Below are 26,911 nucleotides of genomic sequence, written 5' to 3' on the forward strand. Positions count from 1 at the left end.
ATCACAATAAAATGTGCATGTTATAATACGATGAATGGCAGCTGAAGTCTACTTAGCGGTGTCAGTTTCAGGGTCCATTGTTATTGTTATCAACACAGTAACACAGTCATTGTCCTCCAAAATGTCTACTGTGAAAAAGGCTGAATGGATAAGTATTTGAATATTTAAAATGGCTTATATTACCTTTTAACTTGATAAATTGGCATGTACACTATGTGATAAAAGACAGAATCAGGAAATATTTTATTATTCACCTCAAGGTTCAAATAAAACAAGTTCAACTGTTCAAACATTTGCACACATATATTCCAAAAGCACTTTTTACATAAGATGAACATGCATGCTGGAGGATTTTTACAGATTCAGACTCATGTCTGGTCTCAGGAAACTGCTAAATTAAATAGTAAAAAACTATTCATATTTTTGAAGGTCAGCGTCACACTGGTTCCCTGGACAAAGCCAATGGGATTTTTCCATTGGATTTTGGATTCTCGCAGAAAATAAGCTCTGTGGCACACAAGTTATGACATTTACAAGATGTGTTAAGCAAGATCATTTAAGGGGCTAATGTTATGCTATAACCCACCAGGGTTGCATGAGTGGAATACACTACATAACTGTAAAGGTAGAATAGTTGGCAGGATGACGTTTTGTAGTCTCATTTAACAACTTGTTAGCAATTGCCTTTTTAGGCCATGTAAAAGCTTCAAAATGTATAATGGGTATTTACTGATGTATTGAATGTTTTGTATTGAATTGAATTGAACTCTCTTAAGCTGGTTTTCACCACAGACCTTATTTCAGGCATTTAACCAATAACCCAATCAAAAGATTCATTGAGACGAGGGAGTGAAAAAATGCTGACTCATGTCCCCAGGTATTAGGACTCATTCCCGCACTCTATTTCTGTGACACAATTGACCCTTGGTTAAGCCCCGCCCCCTGCTGCTACTCGGCCAAGCTTTCGTAGCCACCACGGAGCCCGCACTGTCACTAACTGCACAGAGACTGCAGAGAGAAGCGGACAGACGGGTCTAAAATATGTGTTAGAAAGGATATATCCAGGATGTCAAACTAATTCAGCAGTGAAAACAGGTTCAAAAGACAAAGACAGAAGCTAAAGCCTCTACAGTTCACAGCGTAAAAGTGAACCATCACATCCATCACATCGCCATGGCGCTCGAGACAGAAGACAATGACATTAAGGAGCAACGTTGTTCCTGTAGAGCCGGGTTGGTCTTTATTCGCTGTTACAATCATTAAAAAGCAAAAGCAGCATGTGTGTACCTTCAGTTAATGAAGTGCTAATGTACTATGCTAATGTTAGCTCCACAAGTTTTTAATGTAGAAACGTAACAAGGACTGCATGAGGGTCTACGGTGCTGAGCCATGTAGCTACCGGACCCTGGTCAGAGCTGGCCGATTCTACCCTACGATTGGCCAGTCTGCGTTTGATGGGCGGGACTTAGCGAAGGGTCACTTTACAACGCAATACAAAAGCATTAGTTTGAACAACAGACAGAAGTTGTTATACATACCGAATGTTCAGTATTTGGCATATTAAATAAACATCCCGTGTCTCTGTGGTGTGCCCTCCAGGGGCACAGGTAGAGTTTCAGCTTAAGGACCAGCTGTCCTCGTGTCTATAAAAGTCTGGGTCCTGCCCAGGGACTCACTCACTCATGAGTCTTGAATACACTGTGAAACACTTTCTAACTTAATTAGACTTGTTCCAGTTTTAACAGTCCTGAATTGTGTTTGGCATAAAAGACTGTACATACTGTATTAATTACAAAAAGAGTCAGATCCACCTCTCCGGGAGTGAGAACAAGTTCAGGATTGACGTCCCCTCAACCTTAATTCACTTACATCGACAACATTAAAAAAAAGAAAAGAAACACCACCAGACTTAACAGAAAACAAATTGGCACTTTTTAAATGTCCGACACAGGTGTGATCTGAACATTCAAAGTCATTCTGTACTGAAAACATGTAGCGTGCATTCTGATTGTCTCGGTATAGAGGATCAGTATTTGGCACTGGAGGCCGTTTTGCTATCGGGTTGGCTCAGAGGTAGAGAGGCTGCAGATCACCCAAAGGTTGATGGATTCAGCCCCAGGCTCATGGACAACAATGAATGAATGAATCACTCTGTGATCCCTCAGCTGCTGAAGAGGGACTCCAGTTTCCCAGGTGGAGCAGTCGGTTCAGCAGAACCTTGGGTCCTTCTTCAGCGCTTCCTTTGGGGGATCCAACTCTTAGATCAGCGACACTCATTTCTTTTTAAAACGTTCCCTGTGGATTCTCTTTTAATCAAAAGTTGTGTTTACATCAAGTGTTCCTCACCATAATGCATTGTGTGCATCCTTTATCCTATATTTTAAACCCTGCTTTGATTACATCCATTTTTACCACAGACCTGCTCAGCCAAACATTACTCCATTGAGCTCAACAGTGGGGGATCCGGAAGTGAAAATCCCATTCACGTTCTGAATCAAGTACCTCGATTATTAGCCATAATATCGTAACCATCACAGGTAGACTTAGACTCCTGTAGAAGCCACAAGTCTGTATGATATCTTTTATTTGCAATGTCATGGAGAAGTAACATTGTGGTAAACTAAATCTGTCTTCAATTTAGATCAACCATGGTTAGCTTCAAAGCTTCCGGTGAGTTTCCAAAGGCCACGAGCGCCATTCCCAATGGTTTATGGAATGAATAGTTCCTTCACTCTTAAAATAATAATGTACGTTTTTTTTGGCCACGATTCACGTCGTACTTGGTTGGCTTTCTCTCAAGCTTAAAACTCTTTTTAATCAGGTTTTTCTGAAACATCCATTGAGTCAATGAATGGGAATTTCACTTCCGAAACCGGAGCCGTTCAACAAGTGGGCGGTCAGTGACTGCGTTTACATGGACTATCCATTCATGAGGATTATCTCACTTATTATCACATCCAGATACGATGTTCACACGAGCACAGACCAATCAGGTTATTCATATGTCCCTGTATACATGATAAACACGACCCTTTTTATCTCCTGAAGCGAGGCGCTTTCTCTGCCGCCATTGACTGCATTTCTGTTACATCACTTGGCCCGGAGCCGCACTTGCGCAGATATTCGGCGGCGCACGATAACCGGGATACGGTTGGTATAAATGCCATGTTTTAGCTGCTTTACTTTTCTTCTCCAGTATGCCGGTTTCTTTCAGAGTACTCCAGTTAGCATATTTGTCTCATAAACAGGATAAGGGCTTATCCCGGTTTATGGAAACGGTATATGACGTTTACACGATCAAACATTGAAATGGGATACCCCAAAAATACACGATCAGAAATGGGTCATTCACGTCCCCGCAAACACACTCACTGTTGAGCTCTGTAGTGCTATAAGTGGTAAAAGAAAAGGTACCACAGGGTACCTTAAAGTGACAGTTTTTCCCCCTTTTTTTACTCTCCTTCTAGGAGAACGAGCAAGAAAGCGATACAGCCGAAAGGTCCCAAATACTAATGGCAAACCTTAATCTTCAGCAGGTTTTGAGTATGTCGTGTGTACAGTATACTCAAAATCGTGTGCTGTTGATGGACACAATTCTCCCACAATCCAATGCTCAAAGGAAGTACAGGAACTGCTCACAGCTGCAAAGAAATGCAACTGCAAGGGGAAGCTAAGCTTCTCTTTGAGGACTTTAATTGGCAGTTGTGCTCTAAAGTCGGACTTTGATTGCCTTTGCTCAGAGCACGTATTTCCTGTTGGTATAAAATGAAAAAATAATTTGGTTGACTTCTAGCTGCAAAAACAATATACTCTAAACATTAGTATATACTCTGTATAAATAGTATGCAGAACTGGAACACAGCTCTTGCAACTGGACTCTACTGTACAAAACTATTTTTTTAAAGTGTCAATATATACCAGCACATTGAATCTAAAGGGAAGACAACACTGGTGTCCTGTCCGTCACGATAAGGGCACGATTTGAGACTAGAAGTGAACTTCCCTCAGTGCCCAGGACGTTGTTAGGATACTGGAGTGCCGTGTCTGGTTTGTGAACCACCTACACGACTATAAATGCTGAGTCATTCAGCCGGGAGGCAGATTTTGAGACTCTACGGTTGTACTGCTGCACCATGGGTAACATGACAGGCAGAGTTCCAGCCACGTCTCTGAAATGAAGCGAGGCAAGAGTTTACAAATCTCCGGCTTTGTATTCGTGGAGAACCGAGGAAGGATGAAAGCTAATCTGACCAAAAACAAAAAAACGGACCACGACAAACGCTCCCCTCTTCTCGCCAAGCTGTTTCTTTTCCGTCCTCCTCTCATCTCTCTGTAGAAAGAGTTCCGAAAGACTCAATAGGTCTGCTCCTCCGGTCCTTTGAACGGACTCGCGTTGCCTCGTCGTCCCCCTGAGGCGGGCTGTCTGCGGCGGCCGCCTGCCGGCTTCAGCAGGAACATGAGGTACAGTTGTGTTCAGGAGTATGACAGTTCAAATCCACGCCGCTGGTTAGTCCCCCGAGTCCTTACTGTCAGAGTGAGGAGTGTACTTCAGTCGAAACGTCCCTGTGAAACACAACAGAGAAACACAGTTCCAGTGTTGAAGCTCTGGCAACGCCCACATCGTACATGCTTTGAGCCACAGTCGAACCGTCTTTGCTCGACGAAAAACAGCGCGGACGTAACTATCAATTGTTTTCATTGTCGAGTAATTATTATTATTTTTGTCAGAAAACAGTGAAAAATGTTCATCAGTATTTCCCAAAGCCCAAGATGACGTCCTTAAATATCTTGTTTTGTCCCAAACTCAAAGCTATTTGGTTTACTGTCATAGAGGAGTGGAGAAACCAGAAAATATTGGTTGGAATCAGATAATCAAATCAATTAATCGATTATCAAAATAGTTGGCGATTAATTTAATAGTTTACAATTAATCGATTATCAAAATAGTTGGCGATTAATTTAATAGTTTACAATTAATCGATTAATCGTTGCCGCTCTAGAAATCTGCCTATTCTTGTGTATTTTTGGATAGATTGTTGGAAAAAAACCAATTACATTTGCTAATTTGAAATTACAAGTTAATAATGACATTCTATAATGGAACTTCAGTTGATTAATATTGAATCAACAACTCGTTCCCTTCCTCCGTTCACTCACCTTGCTGTGCTGAATCCATGGCCGGCTGTTTGCATTCCTCTGCTCGGTGTCCGTTGGCGCCGCAGTTGTAACAGGACACGTTACCTGCGGCCCGTTTCTGGCCTCCGTTTCCCACGATGCCGTGAGGCTGGTAGAAGGCAAAGCCCTGCTGCTGGTCATGTGACACGGGGCTCTGGCGGTAGAGGGGCGGAGGCACCATCATCGGGTAGGAGAAGGGCGTGGCTCCGTTGCCGGCGGCACTGGACGAGGCGATCAGGGGGCTGAGGTGGAGCAGAGGGCCGAGGGTGAAGAGGGAGGGGCTGAACGGCTGCAGGTAGCCGGCCGCCGCGTATCCAGGCAACGCCCCGTAGGCGCCACAGTTACCCCGACAACCGCAGGAGCTGCAGACGCACATGGAGGCGGTGTGACCCGAGCCTTGATCCAATGAAGAGCCAGTGGAGGGGGAAGGGGAGGGGCTAGAGGGAGGCTGGGCCGGGAAGTACGTGTTGCCGGGCACCGCAGCCACGGGAACACTGCTTGCGGTTGCCATGGGAACAAAGCCGCCGCCGCCACCACTACTGGAGCTGCCAGATTTTGTGGAGGGACAGGAAGAGGAGAAAGAAGTAGGTGGGTAGGAGTAGTATCCAGATGGAGAAGGGGATGAAGAGGAGGAGAGATGGAAGTGCAGCGGGGGGTGAGAGACGTGGTGGAGGCTGTTGGAGGTGGAGGTTAGAGCAGAACTGGTCTCCACCATGAGACCCAAGGCACCTCCCGCCAGGCCGCGGCAAACCAGCGAGTCCTGGAGTGCGGAGGAGCCGTCCATGTTCAGCCCAGGGAACAGGCACTCCAGCCTCACCCCCATCCCCACACTGAGCCCCGACGGGAAGCCTGCCCCGGCTACAGGCGGGCCTGAGCCCAGCGGCTTAGTCCTGTCCTCTGTGCACAGCGGAGGGGGCCTGGGCTTACGGGGGGAACTCAGGATGCGTGCTGGGTTTGAGACCGGGGAGAGCAGGGTCTGGGGGTAACCGGCCTGCGGGTGGTAAGGAGACTGCGGGAGGCCGAGGTGGAGGTGGGAGGAGCAGGAGGCAGGGTGAAGAGGGGCCGGGTCGGTTTGGACAGGTAGGACCTGGGCTGTGGGGCGACTGGAGCCTGTCGGGCCGCTGGAGTTCAGGATGAAGAGACAGGACCGGTCCTTCTCTGGACCCCCTCCTGCTGAGTCCGGACCCAACACACCTGGAACACAGAAACACGGTGGTGTGTTTAAAGTGATTTGCCATGCCAATGCGCGTGTGTGTGTGTGTGCAAATCTGTTGGAACTGAACGTTTTCGCTCAACAATATAAGGCAGACGTCTGATCGATTGATTATGTTTCAATCTTTCATCTTGAATTTTGCTGTCTGAATTCCACATATTCAATATGAGCTGCTGGATTTTTTTTATTTTCATTTGACCTGATTCTGTAGTTCTACTACTACTAGAATTTGTCCAACTTGAATTAAGTTTTTTGTCAGAATTTGTACCTGAAACTATTGCACAACATGAAATGACCTGCTGGAAGTCTCAAAGAGGAGAAATCAAACTTACAAATTCAGACTCTGATGGTTTTCGAAGTAGAATATTTCAATGCTAATTTTGGTGTTGTTTAATACAAAGGGAAATATCACTCAGTTGTCACTAACACCACTTTCAAGCTGCTGCATTCAAGAATTTGATCCGGCCTCTGTCCTTTTCCTCGAGGACAATCCCACTGTGATAATTCAGTAGTTCTGAGAGCAAACGTACGCCTGTGAATGTCTCTGGTCCTGTCGAAGGTGTAGTCACAGCAGAGTGGCGTTCGGGGGGAGCAGGGAGAGCTGGAGTAGCCTGAGGACGAGCTGCTGTCTGTCGAGACGGGGTGATGGTGCGGCACAGCGTCCACCTCCACTCGCAGCTCCCCTGAAACACATTCCAATACACCGACGTTTCAGGATGTTTTAAACTAAGCATTGTGACCGTGTCACAGTTGTAGGAATCCATACATTCACTCTGGGAGCTAGTGCCCAGTGCAAACACTGCCTCATACCGCTGGACACAAGACACATTTCAAATCGCATTCAAATGAATCAACTCATTTTGAAAAGGTGTAAACTCGTGTGTGAATAAAGGCAAATGAGCAGCGATAAGCCCGAAACAAAGCGGCTGCGTTACCTGCGGTGGAGGTGGGATGTGTTGAGGGTCCCATGTGACTGGAGGGCGTCACCCTGGCAATACCGCTGCAGGGCCGCTTCTTCATCTGCATCTCCCTGCCGGGGACACACACAGGCAGAGAGGTATGAGAGACGCATCATCCTGTTTTACGTACATTTATTTTAAGAAGCTTATTTTTGATCATAAATAAGGTAAGACTTTTGCTGTTTTTAAAGGAATGTTCATTTGATTGAGGGACTTTTTTTCTTCTAGACTGGAACAGAACAAACTATCCTAAATACCACAAATTCAAAATGATTGTCTCCTTAAATCAGGTCGCAGGTTATGTCGGAAACCTCAACCCTCTCAGTTCAAATAGTTGAACGGCCGCTGGAGGTCACTTCTCTCCACCAGGGGGAGACATTATCCACTCAACACGCTCCTCAGCAGCTCAACTGCTCCTCTACAAACACATCTGCAAACCCATCAAGCCCTTCGCATGGAAAACCACTGCAGCAACTTTCCATTTTCTGTGTCTTGTTTAAGCATTCACACAAACACACACACACACACACACACACACTCCTGATGACGAACTGTTGCTTGTTCAGTAATGAATATTTACTGTAACAACTTTTCAGGGGATTTAATACACCACCAACATTAAAGGGAAACGGGACATTCACGGATGATAAATTGAACAAACAACTCGGTTAGTGTTAACTTGACCCTAACTTCTGGCCTCATGGAAACCTGTTTATTCTGGGGATTGGAAACACGATCAAGAGATAATTGAAGCCGGTTCACGTGGGAAAAACCCAGGTGTGTCAGTGTGTGTGCGCCAGATGTGTGTGTGTGTGTGTTTAAGTGAGAGAGTCGGAGCATGTGGACGCATTTGCTTCCAAGTTCCAAATGTTTTTGTGGCTTTGCGCGTGTTTCTGTTGGTTATCTTCTCATGAGTACATCTAATCTCTCCGGCCCACTCGCAGCTGGTTAACCATTGACGCTGTATGGACCGTTACTGCTGTATACTCGCCTTCCAAATCAGCGGCTGATCGGTCTTGCCTGTTAATCGTTAATAGGGCAAAAGCGTCTGCTAACTCCACTGTGCATCGCCACAAAGATCTGCAATGCAAAACGGCAAATTGACGCCAACGAGCCTCATGTTGAAATCGCTCCGCGCTGCCTGAGGATTGCAACAGCATCGCTCGCCATCAGCGCTGCAGCCATACTGATTTCAGCAACTTCACTATTTGGGAATTTATCATTTGACAAAAACAGTGATTTTACCTCACAGAACACAGGAATTGCTGGTCTGCTAAAATGACTGTTTTTGTCAAAGGGGTCTTGTGGGTTTGTCATAAAGGGCTGTCTGACGGTTAGATTCAAAAGTAGTGAAAATATACCAAACAGCGTTCACTTATATACCAGCAGCTCACTCTACTGACTTTTGTATCTCTAGTTGGGTATTTTGTAGCTCTAGTTGAGTCTTGAGCTTCTTCTTCGCTCCTTGGGTCAGGTCGTACTTGTTCAGGTCCTCCTCCGTCAGCGCTAGAAACTGAAGGTGACACGGGAAAAGTACACGTGTTGAAGAAAAGCAGACATACTGGTTTATCAGTGTAAAAAGCTTACACATGACATGCAGCCTGAAATACCGATTTATTAAGTGAGTGATTGCGCGTACTTGCTGTTTCCTGTAAAACATCTTAAATAAATGACATGACAGCATCTAAAGCCCACCCACCTCCTCCATGGTGAGCTGTTTGAAGACGGGGTAATACTTGTGGAGCCGAAGCCTGCGGAGCCAGTCCAGGATGCCGTTCTGCTCCGCGGTGTTGGGCTGGGACTGGCATGGTGTCTGTGAGTGGGACTGGGAACGAGACAGGGAATGGGACTGGGGGTACGAAAAGGACTGGGAATGTGAGTGGGACGTCGGCTGGGGATGGGACAGGTGCGGGGACTGAGGCGGACCGCTGGACTGACCGCCGGTTTGGGGATGAAGGAGGTGGAGCTGAGAGTATGAGTGGGACTGACTGTGCTGGGGATGTGGCTGGGAGGAGGGGTCGCATCCGCCAGCCAGGGAGCACTGGGTGGGCAGGGCTGGCACGGGGTGAGGGAGGGAGGACAGCTGGGGAGGCGGAATGGGGGGAGGAAGAGGAGGAGGGAGGGAGGAGAGGTGAGGAGAGGGACGAGTCAAGACAGAGCTGTGGGTGCTGACGACGGGCTGGACGCTGGCCACTCTGTATACCGCCCTGAGAGAGGACATACAGTAAGAGGAGGCGAAGATGATGAGGATGATGATGAATGACAGAAAGACGAAGACAAAGAAAACTCACCTGTTGCCTCCTCTGTGCTGAACCACACAGCCAAGATCTGAGGGACAGAGAGCAAACAAAAAGACCTTCATCGTTGTCTCCATCATCATCGTCGCCAAACTGTTTTAAAAAACTCAAGCGATGGAGTGAGTCAAAGCCAACAGTTAGACGCTGGTGTCTTTAGGGTTTCATTCACAGTGTTTTCAATGTGACACAATCTCAACATCTGGCAACGCACAAAAAAAAAAAAAACATCTGTATCTGCATTACTCAGTAAGTTAATCAGAGCATCACAACTAGCAATGTAACGGACCGCCGTCGACCCGTGATCCGTGCGGACCCCCCCCCATTACATTGTAAACAACCAGTCCGTGGTTAAATTGACAGGAGAACGACATCATGATGCGTTCAGGCTCTGTTCAGTGAACATGAGTATTGGGCGAAGGTAAATATTATCATGATGTGTTCACGTGTAATCTCGTAAAATGTAGTGTTGGTGAGAAACGTGAATGAATCCAGTCGTTTGAAGGAACAAAATAAGCAATTGTCTGTTTTTTATGAATAAAAAAACATTATAAAGTACTTTAACAAAGTAAAAGGTGATGAAAGGGGGGAGGTTTTAATCAGGGCTGTCCACTAACGCTCATACGATTTTGTAAAACTGAGTTTCTCCACAAAGAATCACACAAAAGCATCACTTTAAATCCTGTGTGTATACCAGAGATATGCTCAGAATTGTTTTGGAGGTAAGTCCTAAAAAGAAAATAAAGAAAAATGACTGATTAACTCAAGAAATCTTAGTCTACTAAGACCAAAACAAGCTATTAGTTGACTAAGAAGGGGCAGTCCTAGTTTAAATGCTCTCTCCCAGTCACACACTGGTTTAAAGCCCATCCCAGGATGGAGTCACCTTTCCCTCCTCAAATCCATAAAGGAGTTATTTTCCTCATGGAAGTGGAAAGTTTTGACCCCCAGTCACATGATCAGATGTCCCTCTTGGACACAATGCATGCTGGATGTCTGGAAACATCTGCAGAAGATTGCCAGGGACGGGATCAGACATGCGAAACGTTTATTTCCCAGATGTCCCAGAGAGGACGGAAGGTATGATGTTGACGAGAACAAAGAGACTGAATGCACTGAATGCACTTTCTATAGTATGTATGCTGAATACTGTAAGAAGAGCTTTGCTGGAATTACTTGTGTTTTGTTTGTGCACTATGCAAAAATGGCTCAAATAAATCCATTACTTATTAATGTATATCGCAGCATTTATGATATATTTCTGTGACATATACTGCAGGGTAGCACAATCCATGCAATAAAGAATAGCCTTTCTTTTGATGGAATTCTTGGTATTTATGCTGAATAAATGAAATAAGATACTTCACAGACAATAGTGACACATGTTGTGATGCTACCTGCTGATAGTGTTGTTTGAGGTCATTGTATGATGAGCGACAAGTGTTACTGTTGGGAGACTGTGGGGAGCCATTTAATATGTGATGGAATACTGTTAACCTCTGTTGTATGTAACATTTAAATCCAGTCATATCCAAGGCATAATCAATCTTTGTTATTATTTCTGCCCTGATAAAGACTCTGTGAGGTCAGAATCACAGTAATCCTAAATCCACAGCAAAAATGTTCAACAGCAAAATGACATTCATGTGCTGCTTTCATGCTGTCGTTACGCTGGTGTCCATGCGAGGTTAATCAATGTGATATTAAAAGCGTTCAGGCTTGCTCATTTGTGTCTGCTGTGTATTTAGTGGTATAAACCCATCACCCATGTGTTCAGTGCAATAAATGTGACATCAGAGCATCATATCGAGCTCGTGAGGAATATAGAATGTCAAATATTGTGCCGGGGGGGGCAAAAAAAACGCTGTGTGTTCGTGGAGGCAAATTACAGCTCAGTTAGTCAGCATCATATTAGCCTGGTTTCCCTGGGGTCTTATGTGAGTCTGGCACATGCACATGCACATACACACACACACACACACACACACACAGGTAGAAACATGCAAAAGTACAAGCACATACGCTGCACTGACGGCTATAAATACTCTCTGGGATGAAGTCACACTCATAGAATCAAACACACACACACACACCAACATCAGGTCACCACACTGTAGGCCTCCCAACACAAACATGCCATGCTGAATTCCCACACCAGACTAAAATAGACCCCGTCCTCTCCCCTCCAACACCTCCAGATCACAAAATGAAAACCCTGCCTGCAGCCTCACCTCTACACTGCCACCAACCAAGACGTACACTCATGTCCTTTCCATTACCTCCTTTTTCACCTCCCTCTCTCTCTTCTCCAACGCTAAAACCCAAACATTTAGTCTTTCGTCTTGCCCCGCCCCTTTCGGAACCTTTCTTTCCTTGCATCTAAGAATAGGGATCTCCTGTTTGATATCCCTACTGGTTTTCTAGAGACATTCACACACATCACACATTCATGATATTTGCAGTTTCAACCTATCCGATGTAATATATTTTCCTACATAAAGAAAAAAAAGATATTTTTGACAATAAAACTAAATAAAGACTTACTCGAACTGGATGTGAACGGACATGTCTGGGATACAGGAGCCATGGGAAGGGAGGAGGATAATGGAGGGAGGGTCGAGGGGAGGGAGGCAGGACAGTTGGGTGAGAGAGGCCTGGTGGAGGTGAAGAACAGCTGGACGCTGTGGTGCTGGAGGACATGGCAGGGCAGCGCTGTCAGACACCTGGGCGCAGGCAGAGAGACGGGACAGCAGGGGGACAGACAGGGAGTCAGACGGACACGGGGAGGCCAAAGATAGCAGGAGAGATGCTCCATCACATCCAGCTGCTTCATGGAGGTGCACTTAAGAATTAGCTCAACATAGTAACAACAAGAAAAGGAGCAGGAGATACCATAATAATGCTGTAGTTTGTGTTGAGGATGTAGATCGATTGATTCATTCAAACATATCCTAAGTAGGGCTGGGTATCGGTACTCGATTAAGGCAGAGGTCTTCAACAGGGGGGCCGCGACCCCTAGGGGGTCCGTGGAGGTACTGCAGGGGGTCGTGAAATATTTGGTTGATTAGACAACCAAATATTTATTAATTCCTGAAAGAATTCTAGCAAATCCCCTAACTTTTCTCAGCTGGAACACAACTCTTCATGATGAAACAACAAAAATCAACAGGAAGAGAGGGTGGGGTGGGTGTGTGTGGGGGGGGGGGACTAACCTGGGGTCCAGCTCTATGGACCGAGGGAAGAATTTCTCCACTGCGTCATCAGGAAATGCTTGTGACAGCTGAGAGAGTGAGAAAAAAACATTCATCTATTCAAACTATTCATCCCTATAAAACCTGACCGTTCAAACGGTTTAATGCTTCACGTTATCGAGATCAAATGTCTGTTCACCATAGTTAAGAAGAGAAGAAACAGAAACTTTTACTCCTCTTAACTTGAGCGTATAGCCTGAGATTATCATCGCCAAACTGTGTTCCAGTGGTGGTACTGACCTGGGTCAGCAGCTCCATCACCTCCTGCCGAGTTCTGACAATGGATGACATGAGACCATCTGACCAGCTGGCCTGGAGGAGGGAGAGGAAAGGAGGAAGTGATGAGGAGAGCAGAAAGGGTGAAGGTGATGAGAGTAGGGGAAGTCGAAAAATCGGGTGAAAGGAAAAGGATAAAAACACGAAGAGATGAATGGAGAGCATTTGGAAAAGCGAGCAGGCGTCTGTGTTTACACTGGACCCACCTCGAGCACATATTCACTGGTGTCTTCAGACGAGTGGGTCACTCCTCTCAGCACCACCCTCTCAATCAGCCCTGAAAGAGGCACAGATCGTTTCACCGATGATCAACCACACTTCACACGTTTGAGACAGTTGCTTCAACACATCGGTCATTGAGAGTCGATTGGTTTAAATGGCCGGAAGGAATTTAAACTTGGGGCCCCGACTCTCATAAGCAAGAAATGATGTGAGGACAAAAAACAGAAAGTTTAATCATGTCATCGAGTGTAAATCCACTGACTGCGATGTGAGCTGGCCAAGCCACTGCAGTGTAAAGCGTGCACGAGGTTGGCGGGATTGTCGACCATCTGCAGTGACTCCATGTCGATTACTTCTCCAGGTGCTGAGATTTCATTCCTGTACTATGTTGCAAAATAACTCTCATTCCCCCAAACTACATGCATTTTAACCACTTAAAGATAAAGGGCAGCGCTATGGGTGGGTGGCTGGTATTGCGACACATTTAGCTCTCATGCCAAAAAAGCCCTAAAATTACAAACAGTGTTATTATTACAGAACTACACTGCAGGAAACAACTTATTCACCAGCAGCTCGCTGTGGTTCTTAATCTCATGAGCTAACTTACTCCTCACTATTGCCAAGATTTCTCTCTTAAGTGGACTGTAAATGTTCTTTACTTACCAGCAGGTTAATGAACTCAGTCAGTGTATATATTACTAATTTAATTCAGCCATTATCAAGGCAAAGTGCCAAATAATCAATTGTTCCAGTTTCTTAAATGTAAGGATTTTATGATTGTTTTTTTATCTGTGTTATGTCATTGTACATTTTTTTGTGTGTTTTGGTCTGTTGGTTGGACAAAACCCATTATTTGAAGGTTTCATCTGAAGCGCTGGGAAATCCGCTATCTGTCTGGTCCAACCTGTACTCCGATAGCTTTTTGTACCAAATTTCATAACAGTGGCGCTGGCCAAGACTATCAAGGCAGTTAAATCTCACAATCTCTGAATAAGAATCCAGCCCTCAGCTGTGGAACCCTCTCCTCCGTCTCCTTGCTCTGTAGTTAAGAATATTTACACTCCTGACGGGACATCTATAACTCACCCAACACATAGTATTTGTATTAAAAGTTGACGTATTATGACTTAATAATGGGAAATATGTGGGTGGTTAAACTCAGTCTCCTGTTAATATACATATTGACCCTTATTACAATAAATATATGGATGCAAATCTGTCGCAAATTGGTTAAAGGGATAGTTCAGATTCTTTGAAGTGGGGTTGTATGGGGTACTCATCCATAGTTAGTGTATTACCTAAAGAGTGGATGGCACATCGAGGGAAAAGTACTTCAAAAAAATCGGAACAATCCCTTTAAGACAATTTGCAGTCACACATCTTGGATTACTCAGACATATTGTCTACGTCTATGTCTGAATGCATGCCTCAGGTGCAAAGGCAGGTTAGGGCTGCTCCACTGCCATCAGATCCATGTCAGTAGTGAGCAAGTGAGAATGTGCTGAAATGGTGGGGAGCGCTCAATAGATGGGTGTGTTTCAGGTATTCCTCCAGGCATAGGTTTCGACATATGAGGCTCTCAAAGCACGTGAGGCGGGACGTACAAGCAGCAGGGGAGGGATGGACTTGGGAGAAGGAGGAGACGAACACAGAGGGGGATAAAGGAGGAAAGAGAGAGGAGTCGCTCTCAGCACACACACACAAACATCCCTCAACACCTTGCTCTGTGCCTGTTGGGCAGCAGCTGTGGAAGGCTCTAAATGCCGCCTGCTATTCCCACTAATCTAGGCTGCCACACACACACATACATACACACACACACACAGATACACACAAACACTTTAGGAAGTCCAGGAGTGTGTGTGCATCATGTCATCAAAAGAAGAGTTTCAATCATCTCAGAGAGATAATATTGTATCTTGATGAGCGTCCCTCATGTTGCCTTGTGTCTACGGTTTATGTGCCAAAGCACGTTATCAAACCAACATTTGCCCATTCTGCGTGCTCTGAGGTGGTAAAAACTTTAAACACACACAGGGAAAATGGTAGGGCATGGCATATGAACTTAATTGTGTGTGCCTGTGGGAGTGTGTGTGTGTGTGTGTGATTCATGCTGGTGACAGCTATGTGGTGGGACCATAGTTGAGTATTGTGTTACAGACAGAGGCAGGGGGCCAAGACAATAACAGACTGGAGAAAACCACATGCTGTCCACCCAGAGACACCAGCTGGTCCCTGACCGATTGATTTCAAATGAATGATAATGGCAAATATCCGAGGTTATCAAATGGTCTTATGAAGACCATTAGTTCAGTGCGACTGTGACTCAGAACGGAGAACAGGACACTGCTGTGTGCTTTGTCATAATGTGTGTTGAGTTAAAGGTGCTACATTCGAGATCGGGAGCATTTGTATTGCCTCTCAACAGCTCTCAACATGGCGACGGCTGAGCCGGTGGCTCACAGCTAAAGGCACCAACAGTGCCAACTACGGAAAAAGTGCTGACAGAGCTAACAGTTGTTTACCAGAGGAGGAGCTGGACGGTGAGCGCCGCAGTTCCACAACGACGCTGTCGTGATCAGCTGTAAACCCCATAGAAGAGCGGTGGGAGGGCGGCTAACCAGTGGGGCCGCGCTCACCGTGCACTAAAAGACACACAGGGTCTGCCCGGCAATGCAAACACAGCACAGAGAAGCTCTGATAAGAACACACACACAGAGAGGGAGAGTGTCTCTGATTGAAGGATGACCTGTGGCTCTACCGCTGAGCCACAGTCGCCCCACGATAGATGTGAATGGTGACGACACGACAAAAAAAGTCACACACCCATGAAACATGGTAAACGAGACGGGGTCCGTGTTTCAAGACAGTTTGGGTGGGAGGCCAGTCTGCCCCGTGGGCAGAGAGGTTGCAGTGAGCACTAGGCCAGGTCCAGGAGAGGGGTGCTGTAAAACCCACGGCTGGAGCTACTTTCACCCCTGGCCTTTCCAAGTCTACCTCGAGCCGGGTGACATGTGCCCGGTTAGGGCCAGCCAGCGGCGAGGAGATGTCCCACAAGGGGATCCTCTCACAGCGTCCCTGAGCTCTAGAGAGTTAAATTCCCCCGGGCAGACTGCACAGATCCCACTGTTTGAAAAGTGTAAAAAATAATATTCAGCTCATTATGAAACTGTGGCAGGTCATGTTAGAATACGTTAATGTGGTCGAAATCGTCACTGAAACTCACGCAAATGGATTTGCTGATTTCCAAATAGTCTATATGAAAAGAAAACAGTTGAATCTTTGTATTGGGCAGCCAATAAAAAAAGTATTGATTCCAATAAAAAATAAAAGAATCTGATTCGGGTGCAGCCCCAGACACAACTGTGTTCCATTAAACAATGTCTTTTTATTGACAGTGAATCAGTGTGTAATATGCTGCACTTATGAGAAAATGAGAATGATCCCCATTCTCTTCCTCTTTTAGCACATTTCTTTTAACTATAACCACCACCTACATTGATTCAACCTTGTTTCCAGCAGCAACAACAACCTGCTTTGAGGAAAAAGGCTCTGATAAAGCTACTTCAAGCAAAGATCAACAGTTGGTGGAGACCAAAACACAGCAACAATGAGAGGGAATATTGGCCTTATGTTTGTGACACGGACAGAAACACACCTCCAAAAGGACAGCTAGTGTTGCTCCATGTCTGCTGGTTATGCACATATGCTAATACATTAGCTCAAAAGCTAGCATTAGCTTAAAACTTACCTGATCAATATTAAATTACAGATAATATAATCAAAAGGGGAACAAAATGTATGTTTAATTATTTTGTATGACAATAGGTTGATTTATCAGTTCCTTGAGTTTTAATACAAGAGGGATTGCTGAGCCTGAAATCACGTGCATCCTTAAGTCCCCCCCCCCCCCCCACACACACACACACACACCTGAGCCTTAGGGCAGCATTCTTTAAGCTTAGTTGTAGTGTTCAGATGTGTCAGCATGCCACATCTTGTTCAATGGGGCTTAACTGGTTGTATAACTTGACACACGCGCTTCATGCCGACATGCACAGGCGGAGGCTGTAAGTGAGGTCATACACACACACACACACACACACACACACACACACAGTATAAGTCAGACAGAGAGATAATTAGACAAAGTAGAAAGTACTTTTGGTGTGGTTCTTGGTTGGTGCTGCTGCATCCTGGACCTGCCCAGCAGGTAGAGGAGGAGGAGGCAGATGAGGAGGAGGTGGTGGTGGTGGAGGAGGGGGAGGGGGAGGGGGAGGGAGGTCCGGGTGAGAAGGGGTGAGCTCCTGGCTGACCGCTCGGTCTCGTCGTCCCACGGTGACCCCTGAGACTGTGCCGGCCTCTCTGGTCTGGCTCTGGAGAGCAGGGGTGAGAGAGCGTTCAGTAAACGGGAGGTTAAAACCACAGAGCGGAGGTCAAGTAGATACAGCGTTAACTCCTCAGCCCCGAGGACAGCTTGTTGGCGCACTGGAGCATGTAACCACCACCGATATATAACGATGACCTCAAGGTGGTATGTCTTCACTCACAGATGGGTCGACTGCAGAAAAATCACAGAGGGAATTCTGCGTGTTGTCATAGCTTGAAACAAACTGGAACACTGAGTAACGGTCTCTCCAGGACTGGCACCGGTGCTAACACAAACCACTACTTAACCAGGCTCGTCCACTGAGAGTTGCGCTCGTATTTATAGAAAGGTTCTCGAGGAGCAGTCATAGGGAGAAACAGTTGACATCCAAACACTAACCTGGAGCCGCGTTTCTTTTGTTTGTTTTTTTTACTGTTGGACGAACTGATACTCAGAATAAAATTAGGATTGAAGTGCTTTGCTCAACAACACCTCGGGAGCTGATCCCAGATCACCAAAATACTGTACTTTCCTATAACTTCTCCTTCAATTAGTAGTTAGTAGTTTCACACCTGTAGTTTGGGTCATTCGAACCGGACCAGGAGAAAAAAAAATGACACATTGTTGCATTTTAGTTCTTAGGTTTAACTGGCTTTTTACGAACGAGTTTCATACAGCATGTTATGGAAAATGACAAACATGTAGCTACGGCACAAAGAAGAGGCATCTTGTGCGGGGATATTCTAGAAGGTATTGCTGTGGAATCACCATGTCCCAGTCCCAGTCAAAGTACATGGAGTAGGATACAAACACAGCACGACACAGTTTGATATAAACAGATCGAGTTTAAGATCACTTGCTGACCGGTTCATAAACTCCCGATGGATTTATTAGCTATTAAGACTTTGAAATCGCATATCTATCATAAAATCGCGTGGTTGGTGTGTTTGCTTAGTCCGCTGCGTGTCTGCTAGATGTGTAAATAACCAATTAGCTTTTTTTCCTTTTTCTAAAAGGTTAATCATATCCACTTATGAGGTGATAATGTGTTGTGTTTACAGCTCGTCTGTAAGTGCACAAAAAAAAGCAGATTTATTTTGTTCATGAATTAAAGATTACTGCATGTCTTACTGAAACCAAAGCATTAACGTGGCAATCCTGTGCCACAAGATGTCTTTAAGGCAAACAACACAGTTCTTAAATGTTACCAATAATATATGAAATATGACTCGATACTTTGACACTTACAAGCTACTCATTTGGTATTAATTCCTTTAAGAACATATAGATAATAAATACCAATGTGGGTGGTTGCATCACTTGCAAACATTTTCACTACTTTTGCATAATATTTGTGCCAAAACAGCCCCGACACATTTAGCTGGCCCGTATCAACATGACTGTGGAAACCAATGTGACATCAGAACCTGGTGCACAGCGTGGCACGCTTCCACGTCAAACGTGTGGCAGAATGCTGGAAAGAAAACGCAGCTCGGTGTGATGCTCTTCTTCCCCTGCAGAGTATAAATACAGCAAGATGCACAATTTCTGAGGAATAATACCACGAGCAACACGAGTAACAAGGCTTATTATTCAAACAGTATTTCTAAAAAAAATGTGATTTAACGGTACAATTACTTGAACTCCTATTTGATTTTGTAATAGATGTGTTATTACTGGCTGGTGTGTGTCATGTGATTTCCCTTTGGGAGTACGTTTTTTTTCTCCGTCTGAAAATGACCATTATTATGAAAAATCACAGTATAGGTCTCAAAAAGTATCATTATCGTATTGAATTAAACAAGTTTGGTATTTCTCATGTTAAATGACTATACTTTATTAGAACGTACCGCTATGTTTAAAACCAGTCTGTAGAAGCAGTGTGTTTGTATCTACCCGTCTTTTAAATAAACGTTGTGACTCGTTATACAGTTCAACTGGAAACCCCCTCGAAATGCTGATTCATGAGAACAAAAAATGAAAAGATTACATTGCGGTTATTAGTGTGCGGCTCTTTTACTTCTCAGAGGGAGAGCTCAACATGTGCCATTGCCTGCTGCAACCAGAAAACACACGCAGTGTAAATCTGAAAACAATTAAGTGTGCTACTGCCACATCCGCATGTTGCTCGCCCGACCTGCCAGCTCTCTGCTCCGTCTGCAGACGGTTAGTGCGAGGGGAGGGAGAGTCGGACTCTCTGTCACATTATAGGTACGTGAAGTAAAAACAGCTCACGTGAATCAGCGGGGAAGGAGTACGAGGAACGGAGCAGAAAAAAGACGAGGAGTGTGCGAATGAAATTAAGAGATGTTCCAGATAAGTGGGAGAGCATGTGAATCTCCCACGAACGCTGCTAGTGGCAGTACAGAAAACCGAAAACTATAAAACACAGACTGTCTGCTGACAACAACTTCTCCTCCCTCTCCTACAACAGCCAGCTTAACTGTTGTTCATGCTGACAGTGTTTTTATAGACATATAAAGCACTCATATAATAGGGTGATTATGCAGGTTTGCACAGGCCCAACAGATGTGGCCAGTGTACTGTACTGTATCTGTTGTTTGTGCCGCTGCACTGTTGCGAAAATCTAATTCAACTATTTTTCCTCTGGAGTGACTCGGCATCCCAGCTGCTTCGTGTTAAAATAAGCTCACGCGAGTTGACTTAAAATCCTGAGAGAAGATCAGGCTGGAGCGGCCGGTCTGTCTTATGCGCAGTGGGTTTTCTCAAATGCACTTAAACATAGTTTTGCAGTATTAAGACTTTACTGAGTATTCATGTTTCGTGCTACTTTATACGTTTACTCGACTATATGGTTTAGAGGAAAATATTGTACTTTTTCAAAATTCTACTACGTTTATCTTACAGCTGCATTGCTTTGTAGATTAAGATCGTATATACAAAACCTACGATGAGCTTGTGAAACATGCAATAACCCGATGGTACCCCAAATCAGCTCCACCACAAGCTAAATACTGCTTAGATGTTTAAGAAAAGATACGACCCAAGGGTGTGGAAGAGGGTGCAATATGGAAATGTGACACGTTCAGTATTAATGAACTTGAACTTGTGCAGCGATGGGGGGCGGGGCTTCTGGGCTCTTTTGACTGAGTCGAGCATGCCGTCCGCAGGCCGGCCACCAAACTGTGTTGTAATAAACGTGTTAGAAAACAACTATTCATTACAGACACAGGGAAACATTCGCATTCATCTGTAGCTGCGTTTATTTTTTATGAACACCCGAAAAAGTCCAGTAGTCAAATATCTGACTCGTTAGCTGTCACCAGCTAGTCGCTAACTTTGTCTGAGTGCCATTTGGGGCTGGGCAGAGGGTTAATCAAAGCTTTTTCCAGCCCGCCACATCTGCAAATGACGCTGATGAGAGCTGTGAGTGTGAGCCAAAAGTTATTGAAGGTAAAACCAAAAACAATGCGCTAGAAGACGCCACTATGAGCGAACCCGTGCACATTATACGTAATCTAGGGGATATACATTACATTACATTACAGTTATTTAGCAGACGTTTTTATCCAAAGCGACTTACAATAAGTGTATTCAACATCGGTATTCAAGAGAACTACTAGTCACCTGAAGTCGTAAGTGCATCTTCTTTTTTAAACAAGCATCTAAGAGCATAAACCAGAGGTAACGTACAGTGCAGAAACAAACAAATACAATAAGTGCAACAAAGTAATATGAATACAATAAGCTCTAAGTGGAAGGCTCAGGGTCGCACTTCTTGAAGAGGTGAGTTTTCAGCCTGCGACGAAAGATGGGCAGCGACTCTGCTGTCCTGACGTCAGTGGGGAGTTCGTTCCACCACTGTGGGGCCAGGACAGAGAAAAGCCGTGACCGGGTCGATCGGCCGCAGGGACCTCTGAGCGACGGGGCAACCAATCGCCCCGAGGCAGCAGAGCAAAGTGGTCGGGTGGGGGTGTAGGGCTTGACCATGGCCTGGAGATAGGAAGGAGCTGTTCCTTTCACTGCCCTGTAGGCTAGCACCAGAGTCTTAAACTGGACGCGAGCTCTTACAGGTAGCCACATATATATACACACATATATCTGCAGTAGGTGACAGTAGGCCTGGCTAAAAGCTGCTCTACTGTAGATAATGTATGTGACTGCTCTGGTTTACAATGAAGCCCTGTCATACCCTTCAGAGCACTGAGGGAAGGAAGGAGAGCCAAAGAGAGAGAGAGAGAGCATTTATAACTTCCTGGGGATTCACTGGAGACACACACACACACACACACACACACACACACACACACACACACACACACACACACACACACACACACACACCACAGAGGGTTGATTTCAGCATAGAGAAATGTGCTGACCTGCACTAAGCAGGAGCCAAGGGCAACAAAACACTAAATACAAACGCTCCACTCTGAGCCGGGTACTTTCCCTTCACTGCTCACACACGTTCAGACAGTATTGCTGCCTGCCTCTGTGTGTACGTCTACGTCTGTGTGAATGAAGAGAGGAACAGAATACCCAACCTTATGCTTCTTTAACTTTTCTTTTCCCGTCTCTCTCAATCTCGCTCGCATCGATGGACTCAGATCAGTTTCTTACTCCTTCCACGATTCTCTCGGCTCTGATTCATGCCCGAATAATCCCTCACCGGCTCCGGGCAAGTTGATCCCAGATGTGATTGTAACGGAGGTTTAATGAGACACTTAGCTCCCTGCATCATTGGGAAATCCCCACGACTCCCTTCCCCCCTATGATCTCCGATTTTCAACCCAACAGAGGGACCACATACAGTCTTTTTGTTCCTGTCCTCTTTGCCTTCATTATAAATATTTGGACTTTTATGGTTGACCACTGATCTTGTTGCAAACCAAAGCAAACTGAGCTGGGATAAGCAGTGAGCTGTTTTACGGTGTCTCAGTCGCACATTTAGCGTAGCGGAAGATAGTGTCTAAAGTAAATCCTTACTAAAATCTTTCTCAAAACAATTCAGTAATCATATTGTGATCACATGTCTTATGTTTACCTTGCATTTCTTGTTTGTTTTCCTAATTGATATTATGCAACAGCTGTTCCATCTGGAGACAGTTCATGAAAAGCGTGTACGTTAGCAACTCAAAACACCTGGTGTGTGTTAGCGCGACGCTGGCAAAGCTCTAGCCATCGAGCAGCGACTCTCTTTTTGTAATAGAGAATAACTTGATGGACCGGATGGACCTTTTACACATTTTTAATTTAATTCATTTAGCTTCCTATCATCGATGACGACCTGTCAGCTTACCTTATCTTGTTGTGCACATAACTCGCGATTGCTAACACATGTAGCTGGCGTGAAAGCTAGCATCAGCAGAGTTGTTGAATAATGTGGAATGTTCGGCCAAAGTGACCTGCTAGCGATTTAGCTACAGCTAACAGCCTCAGAACAATAGTTAAATAGGTGGAATGTAAATTGGAGGGTGTGGTGATTGAAAACTATGTCATTAGCCAGTCACATCAGTGCTCTCCTCGTTCTGAAACAGCAGAGCCAATCACAAGGAAGCATGACAACGGAGTCTTAAAGGAATACAAAATGACCATTTATACATCAATTACTCACCTCGTGTCACCTCGAATTCTTGAAGGAGACTTTGTTTTTCTTGAACACATCCGCGGTGAACGAAGAATCCAAAAAGAGCGAAAGGTCTCGACGAATTAAAGTATATGAAGTCTCATTATGCTCACTAATTCCTCTAACACCTCAAAGTATCACACCTGAGCAAGCGTGAGACTGTTGCTGTGTAAAAATGTGTTTGTGAAGTAGTGAGCATACGACTGAATAAATAGACTTGTATTACACGGCACGCGTTGTGTGAGAGTTCGTAAACCTATTTTGTTTTAATATAGTTTTGCTGTTAAATACGGCCCCATTTACTTCAATTTATCAAAACGTTCACCATGGAGACATGCGAGAAAAACAAAGTTTTATTTAAGAATTCAAGGTAAAACGGGGCGAGTAGTTGATACACAAATGGTCATTCTAATGGTGAAGTATTCCTTTAAATAAGGGAAAGATGCTGCTATCGTTGTCTGGATGGTGCCGAACAGCACAACACAGCACCACCAATCTGCCGCCAGAGGTAGATGGTGTGGCTTTTTGTTTAAACAAATAATAAAACGCTGATGAAACCATTTATATGACTGCATCAATCAGTCATAACACTACTCGTACTACTCTCATAAATTACCATATCGTGACACCACCCGTTTGCACCATCACGTGTTTGGAGAAGAAACCATGAATCACCAATTTTGCAAAAAAAAAAAGTGACAGTTTAAAAAAAAAAAAAAAAAAAAGAGGCAACGACACACAAGAACCGATGAGCCGCCGTGAGACAACGTTTTGCTCCCTACCTTGTGCCAGCAGGTGCAGTGTGTGTGGCAGGGTTGGCAGGCGGATGGAGGCAGGCAGGCGGCGCTGGCGTCGGGCGGGGAGCAGGCAGCGGGGGCCGATGAGGCCAGTGGCAGCGACCCAGTCTGATGGTGATAGTGGTGATGTGGCTGAGAGTGACGATCCCCGCCAGAGCCTGCTGCTTGAGCCTCTCCTCCTCCTCCTCCTCCTCCCTTGCTCACCTGCAACAACCAACATTGTGCAGTAAGATGCCAAATGGGAAACACAGCCAGAGTAAGATGTGTCATCTGATTTTTCTACTTATCTCAAGTATTGAGAGGAGTGTGAAGAGGAAACAGGCAGGTAGGACATTCAGTCAGAATGAAATGATTGGACGAGCTTATTAGAGTCCAGTGACAGCCACAAATACCAATTTATTTGAATCTATTGATTGCCGTCTGGATGTAATGAGAGTTTAAACAAATGTATTTAAAACCCATCCCAGCTTTAACCTTAAAAGAAACAAATTTGTTGTTGAAAATCCTATTTGGGTATGAATGGAACATTCCTGACTGCCTTTTTGTTTCTCCAATGCCTCTGTCATTACACTATATTAGGAACGATCCAGTCTCTTCCCAAACCTCCTCAAAGTTCTCCATTTTCCACGCCCATACACGTGGGCGTAGTTAGAAAATGTTTGGATGTGCATGGACAGGCGAAAACATGCAGCACGGAACCCCCACCAAGGCCCGTGTCTGATGGTGTGATGTCGCTTTGGCCATGTGGACTCTTGCGTTACAATGCTAACAGTGCTAACGACGGCAAAACGGTGCTGACAGAGCAAACAGTGAGCCGCCGACTTGTTGCTAACGGTGCTGACAGCGCGAACGGTGCTGGTGCCCGCAACGCCATCGGTCGGGGGCGGCGTTAATCAGCTGTTACCCGCCGTATGAGAGCAGTGCAGAGCTACTGCATGAGCTAAACAGTCGGGCACGCTCACATGCACTAAAATCACACCAGACCAGCCCCGGCTATGTCAACACACACAGAGGGGGAGGCACTTCATTCTCTGCTCAGTTACACATTACTCCACTCTATCTTTATGGAGCAAATTGTTGTCTGGGGCTATTTTAATGCTCTGAGTGTCATGTGGAGAACCCAGAAGCATGTTTTTTGAACTATAAAAAGGAAAATGGTTATTTTGGCCATGCAACTTGCTTTGTTCTGAGTGACACATGACTGAGGTCTGTTGTGTCAACTGGCAGCCTGTCATTGACTACGTCTCACCTGTAATTTGGGAGTGTAGTTAACATGTCAGTGTGCTGTAACTTATTTCCTCTGCCAGGGCTCAGAAAAGCCTGAAATTACCCCCTATTTCACCTGCTACAAGCTACTTTTCCTTTCCTCTGAGCGAGTGAAAAAAACCCTCACCTGTGGCCCCGGGGCCTGATGGATGGGCGGACGTGGTGATAACTCAAGAAGCATCCCAGCACTGGTTGACAACGCCCAGTGCTCTGAATTTACGGGACTCTCGTATCCCGGAGCGGACCCCTTGTCAGAGAGATGAGGATTCACGGCAGAGGAACATCCTGCAGCATGTTCGCCATGCGGTCTTCTCGCCTGCTTTATGAGCTCTTTCATGTCACCTTTTTGTTCCCACAGTGGGTTCTCAGTCTCAGTTCTCAGTCAGCCATGGGGTGGAACTTTCACTACCTGTTGTGTTTTTGTTTATGTCATTCACACCCATGAGACTTTACGGGACCGTCTTTGGAGCCAGTACATGTGTACAGGTTTTTCAACATGTTGAGACTTTTTAATCACCTTATACAGACTGTGTCCGTAAACGAATGTGTCGGCAACTGAGTGGGACAATCTATATACGTTAACTTAATTTGCATAAGCTCTGTGCATCAGATCTAAATGTTGAAAAAGTGGCACTTATTCCTAACAAATACACTTGGCATCCAAGTATTTTCTACACTTCACATAGCATAAAAACATTATTAAAATTATTCCAAGCACATTTTTTTTCCTTGAAAGTTCTGAATAGGGGTTCTTTTTTTTCAATGATGTTTCTATTACCCCTGCTCCTGATAACCGTGAGCACTTTCTGGGGGCTTTTCCGTTGGAGCGTCCCTCTCACCTGCAGGATGTCCTGGATCTGGCCGAGCTGCTGCCTCAGCACCTGCTTCTGGTGGAAGCTGAAGGCCGGGTGGTGAGAGGCCATGGTGAAAAGTAACAGGAACTGCTCCTCGGTCCTCCCGTCGTTCAGCGCCAAGCCGTAGTTATTGATCACCGTGTCTATGTGAGTCAGGGTCCGGTACAGGACCACCGCCGCCTCCCGGTTGTCTGCGCCGAGCAGGGCGAGGGACACCAGCAGCTTGCTGCGCACCACCTCGTCCGTGATGTTGGTGAGACCCGACAGGTCGGCGGGGTTGTTGGCTTTGATCTCCGCATCCCGGAGGGAATGGTAGTCCTTGCGGGCCAAGTCCTCCAGGCAGGAGCCGAGGAAGCGGAGCTCGATGGGGACGCAGAGGTCCAGGAGGCCGCACAGGAACTCGGCTCTCTGTGCGGAGGTGAGGGAGGAGAACCAGCGATACACCCCCTCCCTCTGGACGATGCTCCGGCTCTCCACCATCCTCACACATCCACTCCCAATGGAACTCAAGCCGAGGGTTTTGAAAAAATGCGTGCAATTGAAACGGCAGACTTTCAACGGAGAGTAAACTTCACAACAAAGGGAGCGCGCGTGTATGCGTGCGTGCGCGCGCGCGTAATTGCGCTGGAGCGCTACTCTCGAGTT

The 26,911-nt window shown here is 45.5% G+C and overlaps 1 protein-coding gene across 1 annotated transcript; it reads right to left on the reverse strand.

Moving 5' to 3' along the window:
• Window positions 1-219: 219 nt before the first annotated feature.
• Window positions 220-26,911, reverse strand: zcchc14 (zinc finger, CCHC domain containing 14). The gene is made up of 14 exons (XM_079163238.1): window positions 26,252-26,911; window positions 24,132-24,350; window positions 17,553-17,766; window positions 13,375-13,445; window positions 13,133-13,204; window positions 12,854-12,921; window positions 12,186-12,364; window positions 9,639-9,675; window positions 9,047-9,554; window positions 8,751-8,860; window positions 7,324-7,418; window positions 6,919-7,071; window positions 5,158-6,369; window positions 220-4,563 (listed from the first exon to the last, which is right to left on the reverse strand). The coding sequence occupies exons 1-14, from the start codon at window positions 26,744-26,746 to the stop codon at window positions 4,508-4,510; spliced, it is 3,489 nt and encodes a 1,162-aa protein (XP_079019364.1). The 5' UTR covers window positions 26,747-26,911; the 3' UTR covers window positions 220-4,507.

The sequence above is a fragment of the Pholis gunnellus genome (assembly GCF_910591455.1).
Source record: "Pholis gunnellus genome assembly, chromosome: 7".
Classification (NCBI taxonomy): domain Eukaryota; kingdom Metazoa; phylum Chordata; class Actinopteri; order Perciformes; family Pholidae; genus Pholis; species Pholis gunnellus.